Source organism: Suncus etruscus, chromosome 17 (assembly GCF_024139225.1).
Source record: "Suncus etruscus isolate mSunEtr1 chromosome 17, mSunEtr1.pri.cur, whole genome shotgun sequence".
Lineage (NCBI taxonomy): Eukaryota > Metazoa > Chordata > Mammalia > Eulipotyphla > Soricidae > Suncus > Suncus etruscus.
Genome location: NC_064864.1, coordinates 60,657,411 through 60,681,950, shown reverse-complemented (window position 1 = coordinate 60,681,950; position 24,540 = coordinate 60,657,411). Strand labels below are relative to the sequence as shown.

Here is a 24,540-nt window from a genome sequence, read left to right as displayed (position 1 = left end):
CTGGCTGGGGGTGAGAGAGAGAGAGAGAGAGAGAGAGAGAGAGAGAGAGAGAGTGTCTTGCTGAAGCTATTTTTCAAATCTGGCCTGGCTGGGGGTGAGGGTGAGCATGGGCCTCTGGGTCCTCTGCTGCTAGCAGATTCTGCTCTGGTATTAACTGCCAGGCTTTTATGTTTTTATACTTAGGCAACTGTCCGTTACAGGGGGTACATATCCCAGTCCAGGGGCCTTCATCACCCTTTAAAGACACCTTGACGAATTCCCTTAAATACATTAACACCCTTCAGTGCTTAAAGCAAAGTGGTGTTCAAAGCAAAGGAAGTGGATATTGGGTGACAAAACAGTTAATTAAAAGCTTTGGTAAAGTGTCTGGGTTAGATCAAAGTTCTACAAAGTGTGGAAAAGAAAAAAACTTGGTGCCAGGAGCTAGTACTGGGGTGAAGATCCACATATATATATATATATATATATATATATGTGTAAACCTGGATTTGATCCCCAGTACAACCCGAGGGAGGGTCCTCACTCTGGGGACCCTCACTGCCAACATGCCAACATGGTCAGTCCAGAGTGGGTAGAACACCTTTGGTCCTTGGTCCCCCTTGGTCCCCCTCCCTGAGCTCCCCCAGGGAACCTCTACCTCTGCCCCCCAAAAAGAAAAAACACAGCATAGCAGAGGGGAGAGTGGATTTCTAAACTCTGCAGGGAAGTACTACATTTGCCAGAAAAGATGTCGCAGACTTCACTTTGCCCAACAGACACAAAACTCTCCTGTGAGATCATAGGCCCCTTTGAAATATGGCGGAAATCCGAAACAGAACCAGACGCCAGAGGCCCTATTCAGCAAAGCCAACCCCACTCGCTTTATTTGGGTGGAGACTGAGGATTCTTCCCCTCTCGGAGCCCAGAGAGGAGGTCCTGCATTCGCTGTGCCACTCGCAGGGGGTGAGGTATTTGCACTCTCAGCCCTCCCACAGTGTCCCAACAGGCCGCAAACCTGGTGTCACCCCAATCCGGGGCCCTTTCCCAGACTCCACCAAACTCCAAGTCCCATCTACAAATGCCATTCAGGGCTCCTTATGAGGTGAGAGCGAGTATCTCTTGCACATCTCAGGGGGAGAGCTGGAAGAAGGGCTGCATTTTTCACCTGGGAATGCTGCTGTCCAGAAAGCTGAGTCGGTGGCGACTGAGGTGACCTGGGCCTGATAACACCATCTGAGCAGTGGGAGATGTAGACTGAGTCTCCCGGCTCCTTCCTTTGCTTTTGCCCAGGGGCAGGGGCCTAGAGGTGAAGAGGGAACCAGTAGGCATGGAAAGCAGCTGGCATGTGTTCCAGGACTGCCAGAACCCTCTCAGCAGAAGCTCCGCTTGCCCTTCATGTGGCCCCAGAAGATTAGCGAGAGGGGATGGGCCCCAGGAGGGCAGCTGTCCTGTCAGCACCCACACACCCAGGCTGTCAGGGTCGATGCTCTGATGGGTCCGGCTGTGGCCCTTCTGCTGGGTCTGGGAGAGAGCCCAGTGCCTGGGGAGCATCACCTCTCAAGGCCCCTGTGAAAGAAGTGTAATTGGAAAACTTGAGGACTGTCCCATCCCCACCAATTGCCCACAGGCCCCTCCAATGACAGGCGCTTGCTCAAACAGCCACACAGTAGGACACTGAAGGGGTTTCCTGACTCCCATCTGCCTGCACTCCCCAGCTTTGAGAAGCCCCCTTTGCCCATGTAGGGTTGGGGCACAGCTTGATCCCCAGAGTAAGGATTGTTCAGTTAGATTCCCAGAGTAAGTCCCACACCCGTAATGCATCTCCTGCATGAAAGGGCCCACTACCCCGAGATTCCTTCCATGGGGGACACGCCACACACCGTCACACTTGCTCACACACACCCCATCACAGGCACCCCATGGCCTCACTCACGGTTCTCGCAGTGGGGCCCATCCCAGCCTGGGCGGCATTCACACCGGTAGCTCCCAAGCCGCAGCACGCAGGAGCCCTCGTTCAGGCAGGGGCTGGGTCTGCACAGGCTCACGGGCCGCTTGGCTTCTAGAGCGAGAATGTTCCAGGGAGTCCCAAAGAGCCAACACCGAGGACACACAGCATGGGTGTGAGGGCTCTATGGGAACGGCCATCCTTTAGGGGATCTGTGAACTCTGAACCTGGGCAGCCAGTGGTTGGTGCTTCCTGAGTACCCCACCTGCACCCATCTCACCTCTGTGCATTGGGAGTCCTTACATGCTATGGGGGAAGCACTTCTTATTGATCCTGTCCTGAGTCAAAAGTCCATGGGCTTTGATTCACTTCATTTTTTTTGTGTGTGTGGTCATTCCTGTCATTAGCAGGCCCTTTGGCCCCAATAATTTTGTTTTGAGGCCACACCCAGTGGTGTTTAGGAGTTTACTCCTGGTAGAGGACCTTACAGGCTGTCCAGAATTGACTGCGTGCAAGGCAAATGCTCTATCCACTGTGCTATCTCTCTGGTGACCCGAGTACTTTCTAGGAGACAGAAAGAGTGTCCTGGGGGAGGACAAATGGGCCAGGCTGACCTGGCTGTATAAACTACTAGCTCTGCCCTTTACTACCTCTAGGCCTATGTGATCCTGGGGTCCTTAGTCCCTTAAGCATCTGAGGGTGTCCTGTAAATAGATGCAATATCAGATCTATGGGAAGCTGGAGCATGTGCTCTGCCTACAGGGGTTCCATTTTCAACCTCAGAATCTTACCATGAGCACCGCCAAACCCACCCAAATGAAAATGAGTGGTTAAATAAAATTCAACCTTGCCATCTGGGAAGCAGTATCTATGGTCTGTCCATTTCTGCACATGAGATGGCAAAATATTTCAGGGGAGCCCCTTGAGTTACTAACCAGAGCTCTGCCTGGGGGATTCAACCGAGGGTATATCCTTCAATGATGGACCTGAGGCCAGGCCAGCGGGGATCCCCACTCACCTGCACACAGCCACTCCACCAGCGCGTCCTGGTGCTGCCGCAGGTCCGAGTAGGTCGCTGCGTGGATCAGGGCATCCCGGGGTCCCGCCAGCCTCCGCAGCGCGTCCCCCAGCACGGGCCCCACGCCCACCACCAGCACAGAGACGCCGTTGTTGCGCAACCTCCGGGCAGGGACCGTGGCGTCCTCGGCTGCGCGTCCACCCGTGATCAGCACCACTGCCTTGGGGACCCCGGGCCGGGCGCCCCTCTGGACGGTCATCACCCTGTCGTGGACGTGCAGCAGGGCGGCGCCCGCCGAGCCCGCGCCCCCCACGTAGGGGGCCTGGCTGACCGCGCGCAGCACGGAGGCGCGGGTGGCGTGGGTGGGCAGCCCGAAGGCCGTGAGTACGTGCCCGCCGTACACCGCCAGGCCCACCTGCGTCACGTCGGGGTTGACGTCAAACTGGAGCACGCAACCCCGCACGAAGCTCAGCACCCGTGCAAAGTGCTCGGGCCCCACCGCGGCCGAGGCGTCCAGCAGGAAGACCAGGTCCAGGGCCTGTGCCCGGCAGCCTAGAAGAGCAAACAGCAGGTGGCAGTTTGCAGAGTGATCAGTCTCCCAGACCAGACACTGCAAAGCACGCCTGGCTGGACCACTTCCCAGGAGACAGGGCTGGGAGGGGCAGCTACATGACCAACTAGGTGGGGCGGCCACCTTCCAAGTTCTTTTTGTTCAATGCTGAGTGTGCTGCTGGAATTATGCACACGGGAAACTGCACTAACAATGCTGGAAATCACAGCGACTCAAAACATTTATAAAGGGGAGAAGGAAAAAACTAATAAACCAGGTGCATCTTTTTCTTTCCTGCCACCTGACCCAGAGGTGAAGTTCCCTACTGGCCCAGGCTGCAATCCTCTGTGAGAGGTCAGGCCCAGGTTCAATCCCCAGCACTGCAGGCCACCCCTGAGCACCACTGAGCTCAGAACACCTTGTTCGGAGTAACACCTGAGTGCCCCCTAGTGTGACTCCTGAACAAAGACATGTAAAGTACCAATGTCAGCTCCCAACTGTACAGTTGCAAATTGCATTTTATAAAAGAAACACAGAAAGTGGGGGGCTTTATTAGGGTCACATTTTTTCTGAAAATTTTTGTGTTTTGGGGCACACCTTGCGGCGCTCAGAAATCACTCCTGACAGGCTTGAGGGGGCCATGCACGATGCAGGGGATCAAACCCATATTGGTTGCTTGCAAGGCAGATATCCTATCTACTCTACTATCGTTCCAGTCCCTTTTCTGAAAATCTTTTTATTTTTTTGGTCATACCCAGCAGTGCTCAGGAGTTACTCCTGGCTCTACGCTCAGAAATCGCTCCTGGTAGGCTTGGGGGACCATTTGGGATACCGGGATTCGAACCACTGTCCTTCTGCATGCAAGGCAAACGCCCTACCTCTATACTATCTCTCAGCCCTTTTCTGAAAATCTTAAAGAATTTTTGATTCAGTGTTTCTGGGCCACTCTCAATTTTGTGCCCAGGATTCACTGCCGGAGGTGCTTGCAGATAAACTACTGCGGTACTAGGGATCCAATCAGGTTGGCCACACACAAGGCCAATATCTTAAGCCCTGTGCACTCTCTGTCACTCCCTACCCCACTTTCTCCAGCCCTTAAACAGTTCTAAAGCCCCACTTCGTTGGTCCTGGGGAAACTAGACCAATGCTGAGCCCTGTGGAAAGGCAGTTCTCATATCTGCAAATATCTGAGCTGCAATTTCAGATGCTATTCCCGGCCCCGGCCCCTTGTTGTAGAGTCGGGGGGTACCTCTCAAGGATGTTTCTATGATCACCACAGTAGCCCCTGCGCCCAGCACCATCCTAAGGACCACACCCCCATGTCCATTCTATGGGGGACAGTTCTGGAGCGCCCTCTGGTGGTGCTCTACGAAACCAGCTTCCTAGGTTATGATGCTACATAAAAATGTCTCTTACACAGCACAGGTAAGAGACGGGTTTAGAAAACCCATGAAACAGGTTTCATGTTTAGAAAATACATGCATGCAAATCTGTGCAAAGGCCTGTGTCCTGGGAACACAGTTTCTGGACATACAGTGGGAACTGAAGATGCTCTTCTGGAGCCTGTGCAGTAGTCAAAGATTCTTATCTATATAATCAACAACAGCGAACAGAATCTGGAGCAATGCTACTTACTGAGCTCTTGTTCTGAGTTTACCATGTAGTGCGCCTTTCTCTGACCTTGCAAACATTTTAGTATTTTTCCAACCTTTTTTTTTTTAATTTGGGGCCACAACTGTCAGCTCTAAAGGGTTGCTCCTGTCTGCACTCAGTGGTCATTCCCGGTGCTCAGAGGACCATATGGCCTGGTGGCCCTCAGGGGACCATATGGGATGCCAGAGATAAAACTCTGGTCAGACACGTGTGTGGCAAATGCCCTACCTACTGTGTTATGGCTCTAGCCCCCAGACCCACTTTATAGAGCAGCATAATGCCTAGTTACTTAGCACAGAACTAGCATGCAGCAGAAGGATGGAGCTCCAAGGCTCTGGTTAAGTGGTTTCCAAACAAAATAGGTGCCAAGGCTGGGCCGGAGTCCTTACCTGGCTGCAGTCGACTGCAGAGTTTTGTCTGCAGCTCCGGGATTTTGTGGAACAGGTCTTGTGGGCCCATGTAGACCATCACCTGCTTGGGGCTGCCTGTGATCTCCTCAAGCTCCGTCCTCACCGTCTCACTGCCCAGCGCCAGCAAGAGAAGGTCCTGGTTCCTGGCGTGCCGTGCGGGCCCGGTCACCTCATCCTGGGAGGGTGCCTCAGTGAGCAGGACCAGCACTCGGCGTGGGCGGCCCCAGCCTGGCCGGCCTATGCTCCTGAAGCCTTGTTCAGTCGCCTCCCGCAGGGCTCTGCCTGTCAGGGTGGCACCGCCGCGGAACTGCATGCCCTCGAGGCTCCGAAGCAGGTCGGCCACGTCGGGGTACTCGCCCACTGGCACGGCCAGCTCCAACTCCTGGCTATACTGGGCCACACCCACGCGTGCCTGCGCCTCCTCGCTCAGCGTGGCCTGCACGAACCTCTTGACAAAGGCCTTGGCCCGCAGGAAGCCCTCCAGTGTGGCACCCGACGAGCTGGCCAGCAGGAAGAGGATGTCGGCTCTGCAGTCCAGGCCCAGCTTCGGGGCTAGGGAATTACAGTGACCATCACCGGGTGTGTGGGCATGGGGTGCCTAGCACCGTCTGGGGCAGGGGGACACAGATCTCTGGAGGATGAGGCAGAGAAACTGAGGCATAGGGGGGCTAAGTGAGCAGGGTGGCTTCAGAACTCTCCCAGAGACAGACAGACAGACAGACAGACAGACAGGCAGGCAGGCAGGCAGGCAGGCAGGCAGATAGACAGACAGACAGACAGACAGACAGAATAATGACTGCCATGGAGGCAGGCCTGGGGCTGGGGGAAGGAGGGCTGGGGACATTCGTGCACTGGTGAAGGCTTTAGAACATTGTAAGACTGAAACTCAATCATGAAGGACTTTGTAACTATGAATCTCATGGTGAGACAATTAAAAAAATTTTAATAAAATATAACTCTGCCTCTTAAGGATTACGCTAAGACTTTCTGGTTTGGGGCCACACTCAGCAGTGCTCAGGACTTACTCTTGCTTGCATAGCTCACTGAGCCAGGGTTGGCTATGGGCAAAGCAAGTGTCCTACCCCCTGTTTTATCACTCTAGAACCTATTATTTTTTTTGGTGGGGGATCAGACGGGGGCTTTGTGGTGCCAGGACTGCTCCAGCACTCTTGAGTTTCTGCCCAACCCCACCATGGTAACTTTTTATAAAAATTGCAAAGAGTTAAAAAAAAAAACCTTTACTGGCAGGAGCAATAGTACAGCAGGTAGGCTGTTTGCCTTGCACGCAGCCAGATTCTATCCCCTGCCAGGAGTAATTTCTGAGCACAAAGCCAAAGTGTCGGCCCAAAAACAAATATTAAAATATAAATAAAATAAAACTTTAAAGTTAAAAATTAAAACAAATGAACTTTTAATTTAAAATAAAATTTAAATTTTTTAAATTAAAAATAAAATTGGGAAGGGGTCAGGAAAAATAGTTCTGATAGGCAGGGCATTTGCCTTGTACGTGTCTCATTTCTGATCTGATTTTGATTCCTGCCTCCATATGATTCCTGAGCACAGTAAGCCCTGAGCACAACCAGGTATTGGCAGCTCCAAGCAAAAAAGTTACCGTCTTTTTTGTACATTACTCATTTTATAGTCAGGACTTTCTATGTCTGAAGAAATCCCTGACTCCTTTGTGTTTGTGAAGACCTAAAGTTGTATTCCAGAATCTTAACTGTCCATCCTAAGACACAGAGCTGTAGGAGAGATCTGAGCTTCGTGTTCATGTGTAAGAAAGGGTGGTTTTATTCTTAAAAGGGGTGGACTCCTTTTATGGCTGATGCTGGACTGCTGTTGAGGTAATACAGTAATGTAGAACAAGAAGGGGGTGAAAATTAATTTTTTTCCAGACACATCTCCAATGTACCCTGCAACACACTGTATAAAAGTTATCAACCCCAGGCCAGAATGAGCTCAACAAGCCTGTACTCTGTGCCGACACCGTATAGTCCCAAAGGCACTGCTAGAGTGACCCCCAAGCACAGAACCCAACCCCCCTTGGTCCTTCTCCAAAAGGTATTAAGTCACTTTATGCTGAGAATTTCATCTTGGATCCCTTACACTCCTAAAACCCTTTCACCTATACAGCCACACAGGCCTGACAATCCTGGTTCCTCTTTCTACAGGGATCCAGAGATTCTCGCCCTTCCCTGTAACCTCTGCCTTATAGTTCAAAGAATGGGGATAAAAAGGGGGTGGTGTGTCCGTGCCCCAACAGTACATACCACAGGTAGCCGAGCCATCGAAGTGTGGTGGGCACAGACAGTGGTAGCCGTCACGGCCTTCTGGAACGCACGTGCCTCCATTCAGGCAGGGCTGTGAATCGCATGGGCCTGGCAGAGAGGTGCCCATCACCTACCTGGCATGGCAGCCCCAAGGGCCAGAGGCATGAATCCTGCAGGCCACTCACCTCCTGGGACCCAGCTCCTCTATCCAAAGAAACCAGGAGAAACTCAGTGCAGCCCCACAGTACAGAGAGTCAGGGTAGAGGACAGGGCATAGGAGTGACTGGTGCTATGGGTCGGAGAAGCCTTGGGCCAGAGTCAGGCTCCATGGGGTGTGTTAGAGAGGCTGGCACTAGGCCCCTGAGCAATGGGCTTGACTCGGCCCCCTCCTGATTCATAGGTCTAAGTCCTACACCCCCATTCCTTACCATTAAAGGTAAAATCTTCAGAGAGGACATGAAGGATCACTGGGTTGTCACCCAACATGACCACAGTGAGACAGTGTCACAAGAGGAAGAGACAAGGGTGAAACTGAAGGGGTATCCAGCCTAGGATGGGGGGCAGGTAGGAGATACCCCTGCAGCTGGACAGAGACCTAATAAGAACTAGCCCCCATCCTCACCCCATTCCCACAGACTCTACAAGACTCATTGCTTCCAGCCTGGGGAGAAACAATGATTCTTGGGTTTCAGCTTTCTGGGGTCCTGGGAAACAGATGGAGAGTTTGGCCAGAGCACAACTGCTCAGAATCACAAGGATGAAGGACTCACTGCCTTCACCAGACCCAAAGCCTCAGAGAGCCCATGGATGCTGCTCAGACTGTTTCTTCTGCCCACTTTGAATGGCCCAGAACATTGCCTATCCTATGGCTCTGTCTCCTGGGACACTTTCACAAGCCTCTCTCATGTCTCCATGTAAAAAGGGAACTGAGAGCAGGGCTGGTATCATCCCTGACTCTGAGGATCCTGGGAAGGATCTGTACAAAATCTCTGCAGAAAGCAATTGTTCTTCACTGGGACACTCAGGGTTGACTTTGGGAGTGAGGCGCAAAGTCTGGGCGGGGGTTGCTTCAAACAGGAAGTTTATGCAGCAAACCACCACATGAGCCCAAACAGCCTGCAAAGAAGCATCTTGCTCAGGACCCCTGCTGCTTGATGGCTCAGCTCAGCAAGCTCCTTGGTTGCTGCAAAATGCAGACAAGGTCACCTGCTCTCTGCATCTCCCCAATAAATGAATTATTTGTCTGTTTGTGCCCTGTGGAACTCTGGATGAGGACAAACAGAGAGGAGGAAGTAGAGATTCAGGGAATGGGTGATGTCACCAACACCCAGCAGGAGGCTTTCTGTGGACAGAGCTGTGCCGCTCAAGGCCCCTGCTCTGTCGGTAGAAAGCAATGACCCAATAACACCATCCATAACCTTTGCTCTCACCTTACTGCAAAAAAAGCCTGAACAAATGTGGGGGGTAGGCATGCATCTCTGGTGCTGGCAGCTCATCCTACCTGCCCTAGAGCTGTTGTCCACCCACTTACCCCCAAAGTGCAAACACCCTAAGAGACCAGACTGGCAGAAGGCCCATGGCAGACTGTACCTGGGCAAGTGGTCCTGTAGCAGGTGGCGGGGTGGGCCAAGAACACTTTCTTCCAGCTGCACAGCATAGAAACAAGCGACAAGGGGCAGGGTTGAACAGGAGAGGGACACAGGGAGGTTATTCAGAACATCTAGAGCCAGTGCAGAAGCAAACAGAAACACATTCATGGGATACAACAGGGATTGAGGCACTTGCCTTGCATGTGGCCCACCCTGGCATGGTCCCTGGCACCACCTATGGTCCTCTAAGCACAGAGCCTGTAGTAGCTCCCTGAACACCAGTGGATATGGTCTAAGACCTTTCAGGTTCTTTCCCAAGAATCACAGTGCTGCCAGGAGCAACCCTCAAACTCAGAAACGAATCCCACAGATGCCTTGTGGGCAACCCAACCCCTCAGAAATAAATTCTCATTTTCTTTTGGATTCCAACCTAGCTTTCTGGGAGGCCTCCCCACTGATGCTTAGAGAACCCAAGAACCCATATTCATTCACCGGCTATTAGTTCAATGTAACATTGCTCAGATTCTGTAATGCCAGGGATGCGAGGTACATGGGGATTGCATCAAGTTTCTCAGGGAACTATGTGGTACTGGGGATTAAACTAGAGCAGAGTGCATGGTATATGCATGTGCTCTAACCACTGTACTATCTCTCAGCCCCTACCCCTAACTTTAAAAGAATGGAGGCCACCCCTTATATTTAGGAAATCCCTGAGCTCCACTGGCAATGCCCAGAGGGTCATGTAGTACTGGACCTCTTGAACTTGGCCCCATCTGTCCTGCATATATTGTAGGGACAGTTTCACATCACCCAGAGACAATAAACATACAGTAATAAGAAATAAGGTATGTGGTCTCTCTGGTCAAGAGTCATAAATGTGTTCAAAACATGACCATGAATGCAGCTTCCTTTCTAGACCAGCCCACTTTAGTGGGGAGGGAGCCTGGACAGTGCCCACCGGACTAGCTTTGTGACCCAGCAAGTGACTATTCCTCATTTTTGGTCACCTTTTTACTACAGCGACTCCTCGAGTTTTCTCCTGTTCTGATGAAGCCTTGGAGGAAAGGAAGGAGCCTGAGGGGTCCCAGCCTCACCCCTGAACTCCAAATATATAGTCACTGTGATCTGGATCACCTGTGTGCACATGAAGCTCATTTTGCAGCTCAAATGGGCCTGAACACTGTTGTATATGAAAACATTTCCATAAAATTATTCTTTGCCTGTTGTCCCACCTTGACCTTCCAGGTGGGGACGCTGTTGAAAGCCAAATAAATAGTTTGGGAGTAAGGTTTTCAGGGTCTTTTGCCAGAGTTGGCTGGCTGGCTCTAGGTGTGCTAGCAACAGGCTGACAAAGGACTCTCTTCACCCAACCTTTACCCCTTAACCCTCCTGTCTGTGTGGATTATTTGCTGCAGATAAATATTACCAAGATCTCCCCCAAAAGGGGACAAGAGGACGGGAATCAATTTCTCATTCTGGGAGCCCTTTGAGGATACACAAATAACAAATAACCAACAAAGGAGTAAATGGGAGCCCACAGGTGGGGCAACAGAACAACAGCTAGGCCATGAGCCCCAAGACCAGTTGTTTGCTGACATGCTGACCAATCCCACTGGCTCCATGAGCCTGGTGTCTACTCTGTTCCCTTGAGAAACTGTGATCTCTATCTTCCAGGGGGTAGCTGGGCTCGAAAGGCACCAGGTCATTAGAGCCCAACAAAGTGGGATGCAAACCCCATCTTCTGTGCCAGAGCTCGATGGACCCCACCTTGGAAACTGCTCCAAGAAACTGGACACTGCAATTCTCCAACTCCTGGAAAGTCAAACTTGAGACTCTCCGGCATCCTGAGTTCTGCTTAGAGTATCAGAGACTCCAAGCAGCCCAAACAAGCTCTGTCCCTGGCTCCATTCCCAAAGCCTTTGGGTCCTTAGCACCCACCCTTCCAGCCTCACCCTCCCAGCCAGGCTCCCCAGGCCTCTGTGCACACACCTGGAGACAGGGCAGCGTGTGGCCAGCACTCCACCTCCAGGGCCCCGGGATCCTCGCCAGCATGGGGCATGGCCTGTATGCTCCTGGACTGTCTCTAGTGTCCGGCGCTCACAGGGGTGTGGCTGCGTGATGCAGTCTGCAGGGGGAGGCAGAGCAGATGGGGTTGCATGGGTACACCATGTGATGTCCCCAAGAATACGGCCAGGGCGGCAGGGGATGGGAACAGAGAAGACCTGGACTGATTTGGGCCAGCTGGCCTGATTCTCCCCCAGCGGGGAAAGACCTGATATCCAATCTGCTTCCTGGGCCAGTTCAGAGGTACCCACTCCTCTTACCACCCCCAAAGAGACCCTTGCATCCTGAGCTCTTGCCTCTGAGCCCAGCCCTCACACCACACTGTTCCCCCAGTCCACTGGAACATACCTGGACTGGTGACAGTGCAGACGGCGGCACTGTTGAGGGTGCTGAAGAGCCCGTTGGTGGCATCTGCCGCCTGCTCTGCCATGAGCACATGTCGCTCTTTTGGTTCGCTGGCCAGCATGAGCAGCTCCTCCCACCTGTGGCCGCCCACAGAGAGGACAGGACTTGTCTGCCCATGCGCCCGTCCGTGCCCACTCAGCACCACCCCACAAATCTTGAGGCCTCTCTGCAGCAGTCTCTGTCTGTCCCAAGTATGCAGGACAGTTCTGAGAAACAGGTCAGAGAAGAGGATGTGCCATCCCATGCACACCAAAAACTCCCCCTAGGAGACCCTCAACTTAGAACCCCGTGGCTCTGCTGTCACACTCCACGGTCCTAAGAGCACCATCTGGTTCAGTCACTACCCCAAAGCAGAGACAAAAGCAAGTCAAGAGGATACAAAGTAAAGGAGTCAACAGTGATGGGAGAGATAGGTAGGGCATTGAGAGTGGGTAGGGCATTGAACACCAACCCAGGTGTCCTCCAAGCCTGCCAGAAGTAATGTCTGCAGAGCCTGAATGCTGCTAGGTGTGTCCCCCACTAAAAAAAAAGTCAGGTGGCTCAAGGACTGAATTGCATGCATAAAGGCTCAAGTTTGATCCCTGGCACCATGTTTCCCGACATCCCTGCTCTCAGCACCTCTGGGTATCACATTGCAGCACCTCTGGGTATCACAGAACTGAACTGTGCAGCCTGGCCAAATATTAGTGGGCATGCAGGGTGTTTTCAGCACTAAGAGAGAAGCCAAAATATAGATGTCTGGGATACTGACCTTAGGGCATAAAAAAAAAAGACTTAAATAAAGCTGGGAGTCCTCTTTGTTTTCGTCTAGGGCCTGCAGTGTTTGGGGGGATCAGAACTGGGCCTCCTGTTTGCTAGCATGCACTCCAACCCATTGAGCTATGGTTCCAGCCCAAGAAACCTCATTTTAAGACAGGCCAATTAGGAATGTGTTTAAAATATGGTCCACCAAAAATGCATCAAAATGCATCACACTTTGGCAATGGGGTGAAAACGCCATTTGTTTTTAGGATTCACTATCATAAAACTCTCTATTCTCTTCTGAAGCTTTCACAAGGAGCCTTTTTTGGACAGTGTCCAGCACACAGTGACTTTACTCCATTCCAGGCTCTGCTCAGAGCCCTTCTGACCCTACAAGCCTTTTTTAACAGCTCCCTGGGGGCCTTGAGGCTCAGATAAGGTTCAGAACCCCAGAGAGGGGGTTCAATAAATAACAAAACCAGCACAAAGGCTCTTAGCTTCATTGAGCTGCACACTGGCAAGCAGCAGAATGATGGAGGGACCCACTAAAGGAAATCAAAGTTCAAAATTTCATGTGAATTTGGGTGATATTGATACCCAGCACCCCAAAGACGCAGCTGGGGAGACTCAGAACCACTGGTCACAGTGCCCTGACCTTTCACAAGATAAGGGGGTTAAGAAGCCTGGAAAGCCTTGTGAAGGATTCCTGCTTCTGCAGCCCTGCCAATCTGAGCAGTCTATGGCCCAGTTCCCATGCCTGCCCCAGTCCAGCACAAGTCCTGAACCAGTCAAGAGCACAGATGACAGCCAGCACAGAGGGTTGGAGATAGGACAGGAGTTAAGGCACTTGCCTTGCATGTGGCCATCCTGGGTTTGATACCCTGCATCACATACAGTCCTGTGAGAACTGGCTAGGGTGATTCCTAAGACCAGAGCCAGGAGTAAGCCCTGAGCACTGTGTGTGCTCCCCAAGCCATTCCCCCTATCCCCTGAAAAGCCAAACAGAAGCAGCAGCCAATGTGCACAGCAAGCTGGTGGAGCCCTTTCTGTCTGCTGAGCCAATTCAGACATATGTGAACTTCTGTCTGTCTTAGTCTTGTAGTTCTTGTTGTAGGTCATCCTTTTTTTTATTAGGGTAGTAATATGGTCAATAGCCTTGAAGTTTCTGCCTTCTGAGGGACCCCCGCCCATACATTTCCCCTCCCTGGTATATAGTCAAAAAAAACCCACATTCAACCTGAGTCTAGTTTCTGGTACTTGCAACCAAGAACATAGAAGAACAACAATGCAAACCTTCAAACAGAAGATGTAGGATACCCTGGACTCCAGCAATAATACAGAGAAGTGAGCCAAAGACTGGTCTCCAAACTCACTACCCAGATCCCCTGGGTGCTGGGGCTGTGACTCAGAAGCTTACCTTGGGAAGCGGACCCCCACGGCAAACACAGAGACTCCCCTTTCCTTTAGCTGCTTGGCTGGCAGGGTCACCTGCCCTTGAGAACGCCCATCCGTGACAATAACCAAGATCTGAGGCACAGATGCATTTCTGCCCCCGGGAAAGCCTTTGTGTAGAAGGTACTTCAGGGCCAGTCCCGTCTCCGTGCGCCCACCTCTGAGCTCCCGAAAAAAGAGGAAAATGAGACAGTCAGTGATCCTGCACCCCCAAGGGTAAGCAGACCTGGAGCTCTGAAGACACCAGCCAACCTCTACCCCACGATGATGATAATAAGGCCTTATTGAATGGGGTTCCTTGTGGACTTGTAAGCTTGCTCTCCTCTGATCACAGCTCAGGGCTACACTCTGTCTAACCCACTCTCTATTTCCCCACCTGGTTATGGCTCAATATCTCCTGGAGTGGGGGGTGACCAGGTCACTGAGGTTGCTGAGAATCTTTGAGAATATGCACAGGACTCTGTAGCGGGCACCTAAGGAGGGTCATTCCCAGAATCAGAGCTGCTAGATCAGAGCAGGGGTCAAGTCCCACTCCATCCTCTCTCATATGCCCATGATAATCCTATCCCCCAGGAACAGGCACCATTGACGGAGCTCAGCTATTTACTTTATGTTTAAAGCAAAAGACAAAAATTCTGAACTGAACCTCTCAACCTGTATGGATCCTTCAAGGGCTTACTTTGTAACATAGTTAGATTCATTGAATTACCCTAAAACCATAAAATAAAAAGATCAACATAAAAATATAGCTTCACACAAAAGTCCCTACCAAATTGTCACTGTAAGTGAAAAAAGAGCCCAAATGCTTTGTGATGCTGCCTATTCTCACAGCCACATCTCAAGGTGCCTGTAATTTGAAAGCAGCCAGAGGAAGCTACCAAAAGTAGTATGCAAGGGCAAGAGGCCATGTGGATGTTTCTAGAGCTACTTTAAGGACAATAAAGTCTAAAAAGGTGTCGATGGAGTTTATGACAAAAATAAAGCCCACACACAGAATGCAGAGCTGTGTAGCTGTGAGATAAGTGACTGGCTCAGGCCACCACCCAGAATAGTCTCTGGGGTCCACCTGTTGACCCTGTTCTCATTAACGTCAAGGGGTCTAATACTGGTAAGCCTGACTTGAACCATTTCTCAACTTCTTGTAGTCCAGTGGCCAACAGAACTCCTCTCAGAGGGATGTTTAACCATTAGATGATCATTGTGGCCTGGAGAAGCAGCTATGCTACGTGTGGGGAGAGGAGTATGTCCCTATCTGGCCAGCACTTCCAACTCTACAAGCCTGGGAAGTGAAGCTGTCTCTCCTACTGGCTGACATCCTGCCACTCTGATTTCTAACAGCGCCCTCTGGTTTTGGGTCTTTAGCGGCCCTGTCACTGCCCGAAAGAGATGTTCCCTGCTCTGGTTCTCATTTCCGACCTAGGTCCACAGCCCTGTTCTAGGAGCCCTAATGCTAAACAGACATGGTCCCAAGGCAGAGGTGATACTGTTTGAGCACAGGAAGAGGCTATTTCTCTTTTCAGGGGCTCATCTGGCCCATTCCTTGTGTGCTTCTGAATTTCCTACATTCTCAGCACTGCATTCAAGTCCTGAACTCTGACTTGCAACTAAGCAGAGAAGAGGCTCAATTCTCTGGGGGATGAGAGGTCAAGACACCTCACTTGCCACTTCTCAACCACAGGATTCTCCCATCTCAGCAAAAGAAGAAACTGGAGGGGTCGGGGAGACATAGTACAGTGATAAGGCTCTTTCCTGGCAAAGTGAACCCCACACAGAATGAGTTCAACTATCTTTTTTTTGCCAATGTGGTTTCTGATCAAACATACTTGAAAACCATCCTCTGGATCCTGTCCTTCACCTGCTGCCGGCTGGAGAACGAGTCCAAAGGGAATTCCAGGCGTGGTGCAGTGCTATACTGCAGTGCTCCCACTCGAACCTGCGGAGACATATAGGGCCTAAGAGTGGTCATGGTGTGTCTAAGAGGAGAGAACCACTGCACAACCTGTCTGCTCTCAGCCACCAGTGAACATCAGGCCCAGTGTTCTCCTGTCCCCCTGAAAGAGCAGGGTGGAGGGTAGCAAGGTGGAAAGGGAGAGGTAAATCTGTTTCTCTTCATGACCAGAGTGATAGTATAGCAGGTAGGACACTTACCTTGCACACAGTCAACCCAGGTTCAATCCTCAGTACCCCATATGTTCCCCCAATCACTCCTCAGGAGTGATTTCTGAGTGTAGAGCCAGAAGTCAGCCTGAGCATTGCTGGGTGTGGCCCCCAAATAACAACAAAAGTCTGCTTTTGTTCTACAAGCATCATTCAGGGCAAGCTTCATGACCCTACCTCAACTCCAAAGCCCTCTCTCAGCCCATCCAGGCTGGCCCGCACCCACTTTGGGAATGCCTCTGGGTGCTGTGCTGTGTGGAGCCTGGTTTTCTGGGCTTCGATCAAATCCCCAGAGACCCACAGGAAAAGGGAAATGTAGGGCAGAGAAGGGGCCCAGGGCTGGGAGGATAGGGGGTTGGTTCTCAAGTATCCCCTCAGCCCCCTGAGAAGCCAACATGGGCCTCTACTTCCTGACCAGCCAAGGGGCCATAGAAGTTAACAGCCATACAGGCTCATCCAGGGCTGAGGAGTAGGGAACAGCTCTTCCAGATCACAGTTCCCCAATGAGGACAAGACCAACACTCCAGATTGGGGAACCATTGGCACTCTAACCTGAGAAAGTCCCTCTGAGAGGAGGGAGGGAGATTCAAGAAGATCTGCTGGAGGCCTGCATGGAGATCCAGTGGCCAGGCACAGTGGAGACAGGACTGAGAACAGAGATTCAGGGAGGCCTAAGACTCACTTGGAAAAAAAATTAAAAAAAAAAAAAGACTCACTTGGGCCTCATGGTGAGGTGCTAACAGCCAGGCCCCTATATGGCCAGCTCAGGCCCAGGACCTCACACTGATATTCTAATGTCAGAACACTGGAGCCCCACTTATCATTCTCATGACTGAGCCCCAAAGCTAGTCACAATGGCCAGAGGGCTTGAGTCCTGTATAAGAGGAGTCCTACTAAGTCCTACTAAGTCCTTCTAATGCCAGGGGAGTCCTACTAAGGTGGGGGGGGGGTCCTACTAAGGTGGGGGGTCCTAAAGTGGGGAGGGTCCTACTAAAGTCAGGGGGGTCCCATCTAAGTTGAGTCATACTTTTTTTTAGTTTTGGGTCACACCCAGTGGCACTTAGGACTTACTCCTAACACACAGGAATCACTCTTGGTGGGCTCAGAGGACCATATGGGATACCAGGGGTTGAGCCTGGTCTATCGCATGCAAGGCAAGTGCCCTGCCTGCTGTGCTATTGCTCTGGCCCTTCCAAGTTGCTCCATTTTGCTAGTGACCCAAATTCCCCACACAGACTGGTGCTGAGAGTTGACTGAAGCATCTTCTCACCAGGGTGCTGATTTTGCTACAAATGGTCCCCATTCCCACTGGGCTTGCCTCCCACTGGAAGTTGGCTGGAGGAGTTAATGGGTATCTTAAATTGGAAGATTAGTTGTGTGTGTGCCTTTGTATGTGTACATGTGTGTATTCATGTATTAAAGACAGGAGCACAGAAGCTTAGAAAGGCTCTGAGGCAACTTGAGGTAACTTGACTATTTTAAATTACCTTTAAATTTAGGCATATAACCTTTAGGGGAAAAGTACAAATTTAGGCTGTGATAAAGAAGACATATAACCTTTAGGGGGAAAGTGCATAAGTGATACCCAATAGCCCTCTGCCAAAGAACAAAGATGATACTACAAACCAACTCAAGATTTAGAAGAAGAAAATGTAACCATAAAAGTTCTAAAAAAAACTTGGAAGTAATGTCCCATAAAGCAATAAAAATGGACAAACGGCCTAGAGCAGTGGTATAGTGGTAGGGCATTTGCCTTGCACATTCTGACCTCGGACGGACTGCAGTTCGATCTCCCAGCGTCCCATATGGTCCCCCAAGCCAGGAGCGATTCCTGGACACATATCCAGGAATAACCCCTGAGCATCACCGGTGTGGCCCAAAAAGCAAATAAAATAAAATAAAATAATAAAATAAAATAAAATAAAATAAATGGACAAACTGGATGGTAGAGTTGGACAAGCAGAAGCTATCCCTTTGGAAGGCCCAGCATCAATGTCTGGCCCTACATGGTCTACCAAACTCTCCCTGAGCACCACACCTGGAGTAATAGTAGATCCTGAACACTGCGAGACATGGCCCAAACAAACAAACAAAACATTATCTTCAACTGCCAACAGAGCCCTCCAAAAAGTAGTTTCTCCAATATACATGTCTAGAAACAAGTTGTAGGAGACCAACAATCTACCAGAAAATGGAGTAAAGAATATGGTAGAGAACAAGAATTGGAAATTCAATTTTGTTCTATAATTGCTTTACACTAATATAAAAAGATGATGCTGCAGAGGACAAAGTGTCCCCTACCATGCCGGTAAGAACAAAAGTTACAGCATCACTGGAGTGCAATTTCCCAATACTGACAAATGCCTCTAGCCACAAGGGATTTCAACGATACTATCACAAATGTGAGACCATGTATTGACAGGCTCACACAAGCTTTGTACTAGCAATTGCCCATCAACTGGGCGTTAACCAAATGTAGGTGGAAATGTAATCAGCTGGGAATAACAATATATACCTGTGACAGATGAGAAATGACCTCCAAGAGGAGATAAAGAAAAAGAAAAGGCGAGTGATAGAACAGCATTCCTGGCACTTATGAGAAAGGAGGGAGAAATATACATACATGTATCCTTTTTGCTTTATCTTTTCCTGAAACAATTTTGAAAGAATACTCAAGGAAGTCTATAAAAGAACTAGGAAAATAGAAAATGTAAGTAGGAGGGAGGCTTCTCATCTGAGATGGCATTGATTGATTAATTTTAGGGGGCATTCTAAGTGGTACTCAGGACACCCTGGCCATCAATTCCTAGTTGGCCAGTTCAGCACATGAGAACGTGGAGCTGCTCAGTCCCTGCAGTGTTCGGGACACCCAGGCCACCCCAAGGGAACCTCCAGGGCCACAGGGTGATGTTCAATGCTCAAGGGAGCCTCCTGGTGGTGCAGGGGATGGGACATGGGATGCATCCTAGCCGCCACTGAACTGTCTCCCTACCCCTGACTACTGTTGTATTGAACCTTGTGAACAAATTCCTTATTTTAAAAAAACAAAGCAGAGAACTCCCATGAGACCAGCAGCTGGGCCTATTTAGGGGGCAAACAGGAAGGATGCAGCTTCAAACAAATCCAGAGGAAAGAAGCTTGACTTAACAGTTAAGGCATTTAATCTAATTGGCGGTTTGGTGAACAAAATAGTTGCCTTTTATCTTCTGTTGACTGTCTGCTGAGAAGCAAACACGCCCTGATTCCTCATCACACTGTAATCACGGATGCCCGAGCCTCACCTGAAGTGCTTCCCTCTGGAATGGGTGAAACCTTCAAACACCCGGGGATCACCAGAAGCCAGAGAACCCCCAAAAGCCTTCACTCTGAGCTCTCCCTGAAAACTAGTGTTAGGGAAAGTAGAGCTCAAATGCAGACGCAGCCTAGATTTTCCCACTTCAACCCACTAGGGGGCATCTAGGACAATGGCTCCATCAACACCAAGGTCTCCTCCAGTGCTTGTCCTTGTCAGCTCTTCCCCCAGGAACCTCCAGTGAGACATCCCAAAGCCTCATGTCCTTTGGGGGAGCCCTCTTTCGATCTGTGATTGTGATTGTTTGAGATCATGGGCTGAGCTTCGGAGTGGCTTGTAGCTCCAATGTCCTCAGAGAAGCATCACAATTCCCTTCCTCAAGAGCAGGGCACTGTGCTCACCCTTCAGGAATGATGTGGCATCTGAAGAAAACCTGCCCTCCTTAAAAGCTACCTTTGCCTCGGATTAGTCCAGGAATGTCAGCGTGGAAAACCACTTCCTTCCAACCTGTGCACAACTAGTCAGTAAGTACAGCTTTCCAGACCCAGTATTATGAAACCTTTGGTTTCAGGTTCAGAAAAATTAAGAAGTGTAAAATTGTGCCTTGTAAAAGCCCCCCCCCAACATGAAACCCCCTTCTTACTTTTTAAAAATCCCTCTGCAGTTCTGACATGCACGCGCGTGCGCGCGCGCACACACACACACACACACACACACACAAATATACAACTATTCACCTCCCATCATTTTTCACAGAAAGCAGTATATCTGCCATTTGCTCCTTACTTTTGACAATTTTTTTTTACTTTCCTTTTCGTTTTTTGTTGTTATTTTATTTGGGGGCTGCACATGCAACAGTACTCAGGACTGACCCCTGGTGGAGCTCAAGGGTTCAGATGGGGTCCGGGGGATTAAGTCCAGGTCATTCTCATGCAAGGCAAGCACTGTACTTTCTCTCTGTCCCCAATCTGTAATATTCTTAAAAACATCAGAATAGTAACAACCCAACTTTTTTTCCCCCCTGGGTTTTTGGGTCATATCCAGCAGTACTCAGGACTTAATTCTGGCTTTCTGCTCAGCTGTCACTCCTGGTAAGGTTCAGGGACTATATGAGTTCTGGGAAGCAAAATTGGGTTGGCCATGTGCAAAGCAAACAGCCTCCAAGGTGTACTATGGCTCTGACCTATGGTCCTACTTTTTTGGAAAAAAAAAAAAAAGGCACAAAATCTGCAATGATTATCCAGCAAAGGATAGTCAGATATGAGCCTCACAAGAAGACAATGGTCTCTCCTGCCCCCAGGAGATTTACCCTTGGAAATTCTATTTGTTTGTTTTTCCTTACTCCTAACTTTCCTTTCCTCAAATGTAATTTCCACATTAATCTGGTGAGGAGCCCCTGACTCTCAGCTCTGGCCAATCACTTCCTTCCACTCATTTATTTGACTGTTCATTGTAATTTATTGGTCAAGAGACTTGAGCTATAGTGGCCACCCAGTGCCCTCCCCAGGATTCTGGAACTTTCTTTTCACCTGCAACCCTAGTTACAGCTGCAGAGATGATATGGAGTGAAGCAAGCTGCCTGGGAAGGAAAACAAACACGCAGAATGAGTGATCCAAGACTCTCCCATTCATCACCCCAGTTTCCACAAGCCAGTGAATGTCTCCCTGCAGCTTTCCATGGGCTTCCTGCCTCCAAGCAACCCACACTCCATGAATGACCTGCACTTACCCGCCTCAGGCTGATGTCCAGCGCATCACACACTGTGATGGCAAAGTGCTTGGACCTCTCGAAGCTCCCCTTCCCGACACTGTGTGAGCCGTCCAGCAGGAAGAGAAAGTCTGCTGCAGCAGAGCAGCGCATCACTGGAGGAGACAGGATGCGAGTAAGATGGGCTATGAGAACCACATCACTTCCAGGAGACAGAAAGGACCTTGTATTGGTCCAGCACTGGGGTCCTGCTCAGCACATCGGGGGCCGGAACCCCAGGAAAGGGCAAATGTCTATCCCTGGTACACAGCTCCCCAACCTGGGGTGTTCTTTGCTTAATGTTCTGATTAATTCAACACCACTAGGAAGCCTCATGAGAGGTCAGTGGGGACACAGGACAGGGACACTAGGGCTTAGGGTTACCTTCCTGGAGAGTTCCAGAAACAACTTCTATTATTTTATGATTCATCTCTCCAGTGCTTCCTGCAATACCTTGTGTTCCTAATTCATTTGCTTCTCACAATGGCCCTGACATAGACTTCCGTGGTGGTCTAACAGCTTTCTTTATTAAGCACTCACTCAAGTAGCAGGCACTGCTACACTGTGACCATGGTAATCTACTCAGAGCTGTGGCCCATTCCTCATCCTATCCTCACAGCAGTCAGCTCGGGCACACCTTCCAGCACCACGGAAAGCAACCCTGCACTTCAGCTTTCACCCCCAAAAGCCTCAGTACCAGCAGGGTTTAGGAGCTTTATGCCCACTGTATTGGCAGGTCAGTGGCATTTCTAAGCTGGCAATATGTGGGGGCAGGACTCACATCCAGGCCCGAGAGCAACCCTCCTCTCACCCCAAAGAAGCAGGAGAGTACAAGTCAGGAGCAGCAGAAGAAAAAATGATGCCCACCAGGCAGCTGGCCAGGGGCTGTCCATGTCCCCAGGTGCCTGGGAGGGGTGGGGAGGAGGCGGGAAGAGACCTGGAGCATCTCACAGGGGACAGACAAGAACTCCAGCACAAGAGACTTCTTCAGGTTTTCATCCAACACAGCGACTGGACCATAAGGGGGATAACTCCACAGTGTCTCGGTGTGAAGAGGAGAGGGGATCCTTAGAACCCTACCCTGTGTCCCCCATTGGAAAAGGTGGCAGGAAACTCACTTTTGCTGGCAGCTGCAATCTTCCCCAGGGTCTCCCGGCTCACATGCAGTTCTTGAAGAGACCACGAGGGGTGCACTAGAAGCAGAAGTACCGAAAAGCTCATTGCTTGGCCCAGGAAGATGTCTTGGCCCCCCTGCCTTAGTAATGGAATGAATGAGGCCAGAGACAAAGACAAACAATAACGACATTAAATTTGACCAGGTGGAGGAGTGACGAGACAGTGCAGTGGTCAGGATACAACTGGAAACCACGTTGACCATCCCATTCCACATGGCCCCCGAGTGGCATCAGGTGCAACCCTGGAGGCCCCCCAGCACCCTAGGATGGGTTCAGTAACCTGTGAACTGTGAGCCCAGCTGGCCAAGAACTGCTGGGAATGGGCCCCTCAAGCAGTGCTTGAGGAACATATGGGATGCTGATAATCAAAGCCAGCTTGACCACATGCAAGGCAAGTGCCCTACCCAGCAGCGGACTATTACTCCAGCAACTGGGCACTTTGAAGTAAATAATTAAAAGTAAACTCTGAGTATCTGTGATATTCTAAGTGATGAGCTTTGGCAGGGGCCAAACACAGTTAACTGCTTCCCAGCAGAAGTGTTGCTCAGAACCATATCAGTAACAGGGAGAGGTTGGGGAAGAGGCTTAATTGGGCAGGAAATCAGGGAGCCCAAACTTCCATCCCAGATCAAAATGCACTACAAGAGACCCCCAAGCACTGGACCAGGAACAGTCCATAAGCACTAAATTGGGAACAGCCCTGGGCACTAAGCTAGGAATTGTCCCTGAGCATCACCTGATGTGGCCCAGTATGGAAAAGAAAAAAACCAGGTTGGCAGAATCCATAGCCAGCCAGCATGGACAGCAGAGGATCTATGAGGCTGGGGCACCCCAGTTGTGGGTGAAAAAGTCATGGGTAACACCTTCTCATGGAGCCCACAATCACACAGAGGGCTGACCCCAAGTTCTCCCTGTGCTAAGTAAGGACTTTAGTACGAGATTATCTGTGACCAGGGAGGGGACAAGGAGAGATTTGTGCTGGAGTTGCAGGAAGAACAGAAGGTTACCAGCATGAGAGGGGGTGTTCTAGGTTGAAGGGTCTATGAGGAAGAACAAATGTGCTGGGCAGGCCTAGGAGGACCATGAAGTAAATTGGAGAGAGGGTGAGGTCAAAGGGAGCTTGGAAATGTTAGCCAGGTCAGCTGTACCAATTAAGAGGAGCACAGAGGGGTGGGGCAGGGGCTCAAGCAATAGCACAGTGGGTAGGGTTTGATCCCAGCCATCCCATATGGCTCCCTGAGCCTGCCAGGAGTGATTCCTGAGTGCAGAGCCAAGAGTAACTCCTAAGCATCACTGGATGTGGCCCAAAAGTACTAGAGCAGCACTGGAGTTTCAGGCTGTGGGGTGGGAGAAAACAAATAGCTCAGTGGTAGAGCATGCTTGAGGCCTTGGGTTTGTTCCCAGCACTATAAAAACAAGCAAATGGGGCCAGAGAGATAGCACGGTGGTAGGGTATTTGCTTTGCAGGCAGCAGACCCAAGATGGAAGGTGGTTCGAATCCGGCATCCCATATGATCTCCCGAGCCTGTCAGGAGCGATTTCTGAGTGCAGAACCAGGAGTAACCCCTGAGTGCCGCTGGATGTGACCCCCCCCCCCAAAAAAAAAAACAACAAACGCACACACAAACAGTTTCAGGCAGAAAGTGAGAGTGGAGGGAGTTTGACATGGCTGCCTGGTGGAAGGGGCAGGTACATCCAGGTAGGGCACCCAGGAGGCCAGTTTTTAAAGTGGTCATGCTGAGGAGACATCCCAATAAGGCAGAAGCAGTGGAAAGAGGCGAGTGGAAGGGTGAGAATCCCAGACCCCACAATCAGCAGGACTGAGCCAGCCCCTAATCACTCACCTCGGCACAGCAGGAACAGGCACGCAGCTCCCAGCACATGGAGCCAGGCCATGCTGGCGGCCCTATAGGACAGAAGCACATCAGTGAGAAGCTTTGCCTCGCTGTGCCCCAAACCAGACTACACCAGTCTTTTCTGGAATGGGGCAGAAAGTCTGCTTCATCCCAGTAACCAGAGTGAACCAATATCTTGCTAAGAGTTGGGGGCACTGACTGCCCCAGAGAGCTGCTTTGTGAATGAGATGAGATGGG

The 24,540-nt window shown here is 50.6% G+C and overlaps 1 protein-coding gene across 1 annotated transcript; it reads right to left on the bottom strand.

The window, feature by feature from the left end:
- Positions 1 to 1,453: 1,453 nt before the first annotated feature.
- VWA2 (von Willebrand factor A domain containing 2) lies at positions 1,454 to 24,343 on the bottom strand. The gene is made up of 13 exons (XM_049790436.1): positions 24,292 to 24,343; positions 22,391 to 22,465; positions 21,255 to 21,388; positions 15,900 to 16,009; positions 14,042 to 14,236; positions 11,827 to 11,960; positions 11,404 to 11,539; positions 9,416 to 9,471; positions 7,826 to 7,933; positions 5,535 to 6,107; positions 2,943 to 3,494; positions 1,913 to 2,038; positions 1,454 to 1,545 (listed from the first exon to the last, which is right to left on the bottom strand). The coding sequence occupies exons 1-13, from the start codon at positions 24,341 to 24,343 to the stop codon at positions 1,454 to 1,456; spliced, it is 2,343 nt and encodes a 780-aa protein (XP_049646393.1).
- Positions 24,344 to 24,540: the final 197 nt, after the last annotated feature.

What these genes read in the sequence shown, in the direction of transcription:
- VWA2 (XM_049790436.1), bottom strand. Translation starts at nt 24,343, where the DNA reads ATGGCCTGGCTCCATGTGCTGGGAGCTGCGTGCCTGTTCCTGCTGTGC. An exon ending in ACACGCTGCCCTGTCTCCAG is followed by an intron (nt 9,472 to 11,403) that starts GTGTGTGCACAG and finishes TATGCTGTGCAG; the next exon opens with CTGGAAGAAAGTGTTCTTGG. An exon ending in CTGCAGTCGACTGCAGCCAG is followed by an intron (nt 3,495 to 5,534) that starts GTAAGGACTCCG and finishes TTGCTCTTCTAG; the next exon opens with GCTGCCGGGCACAGGCCCTG.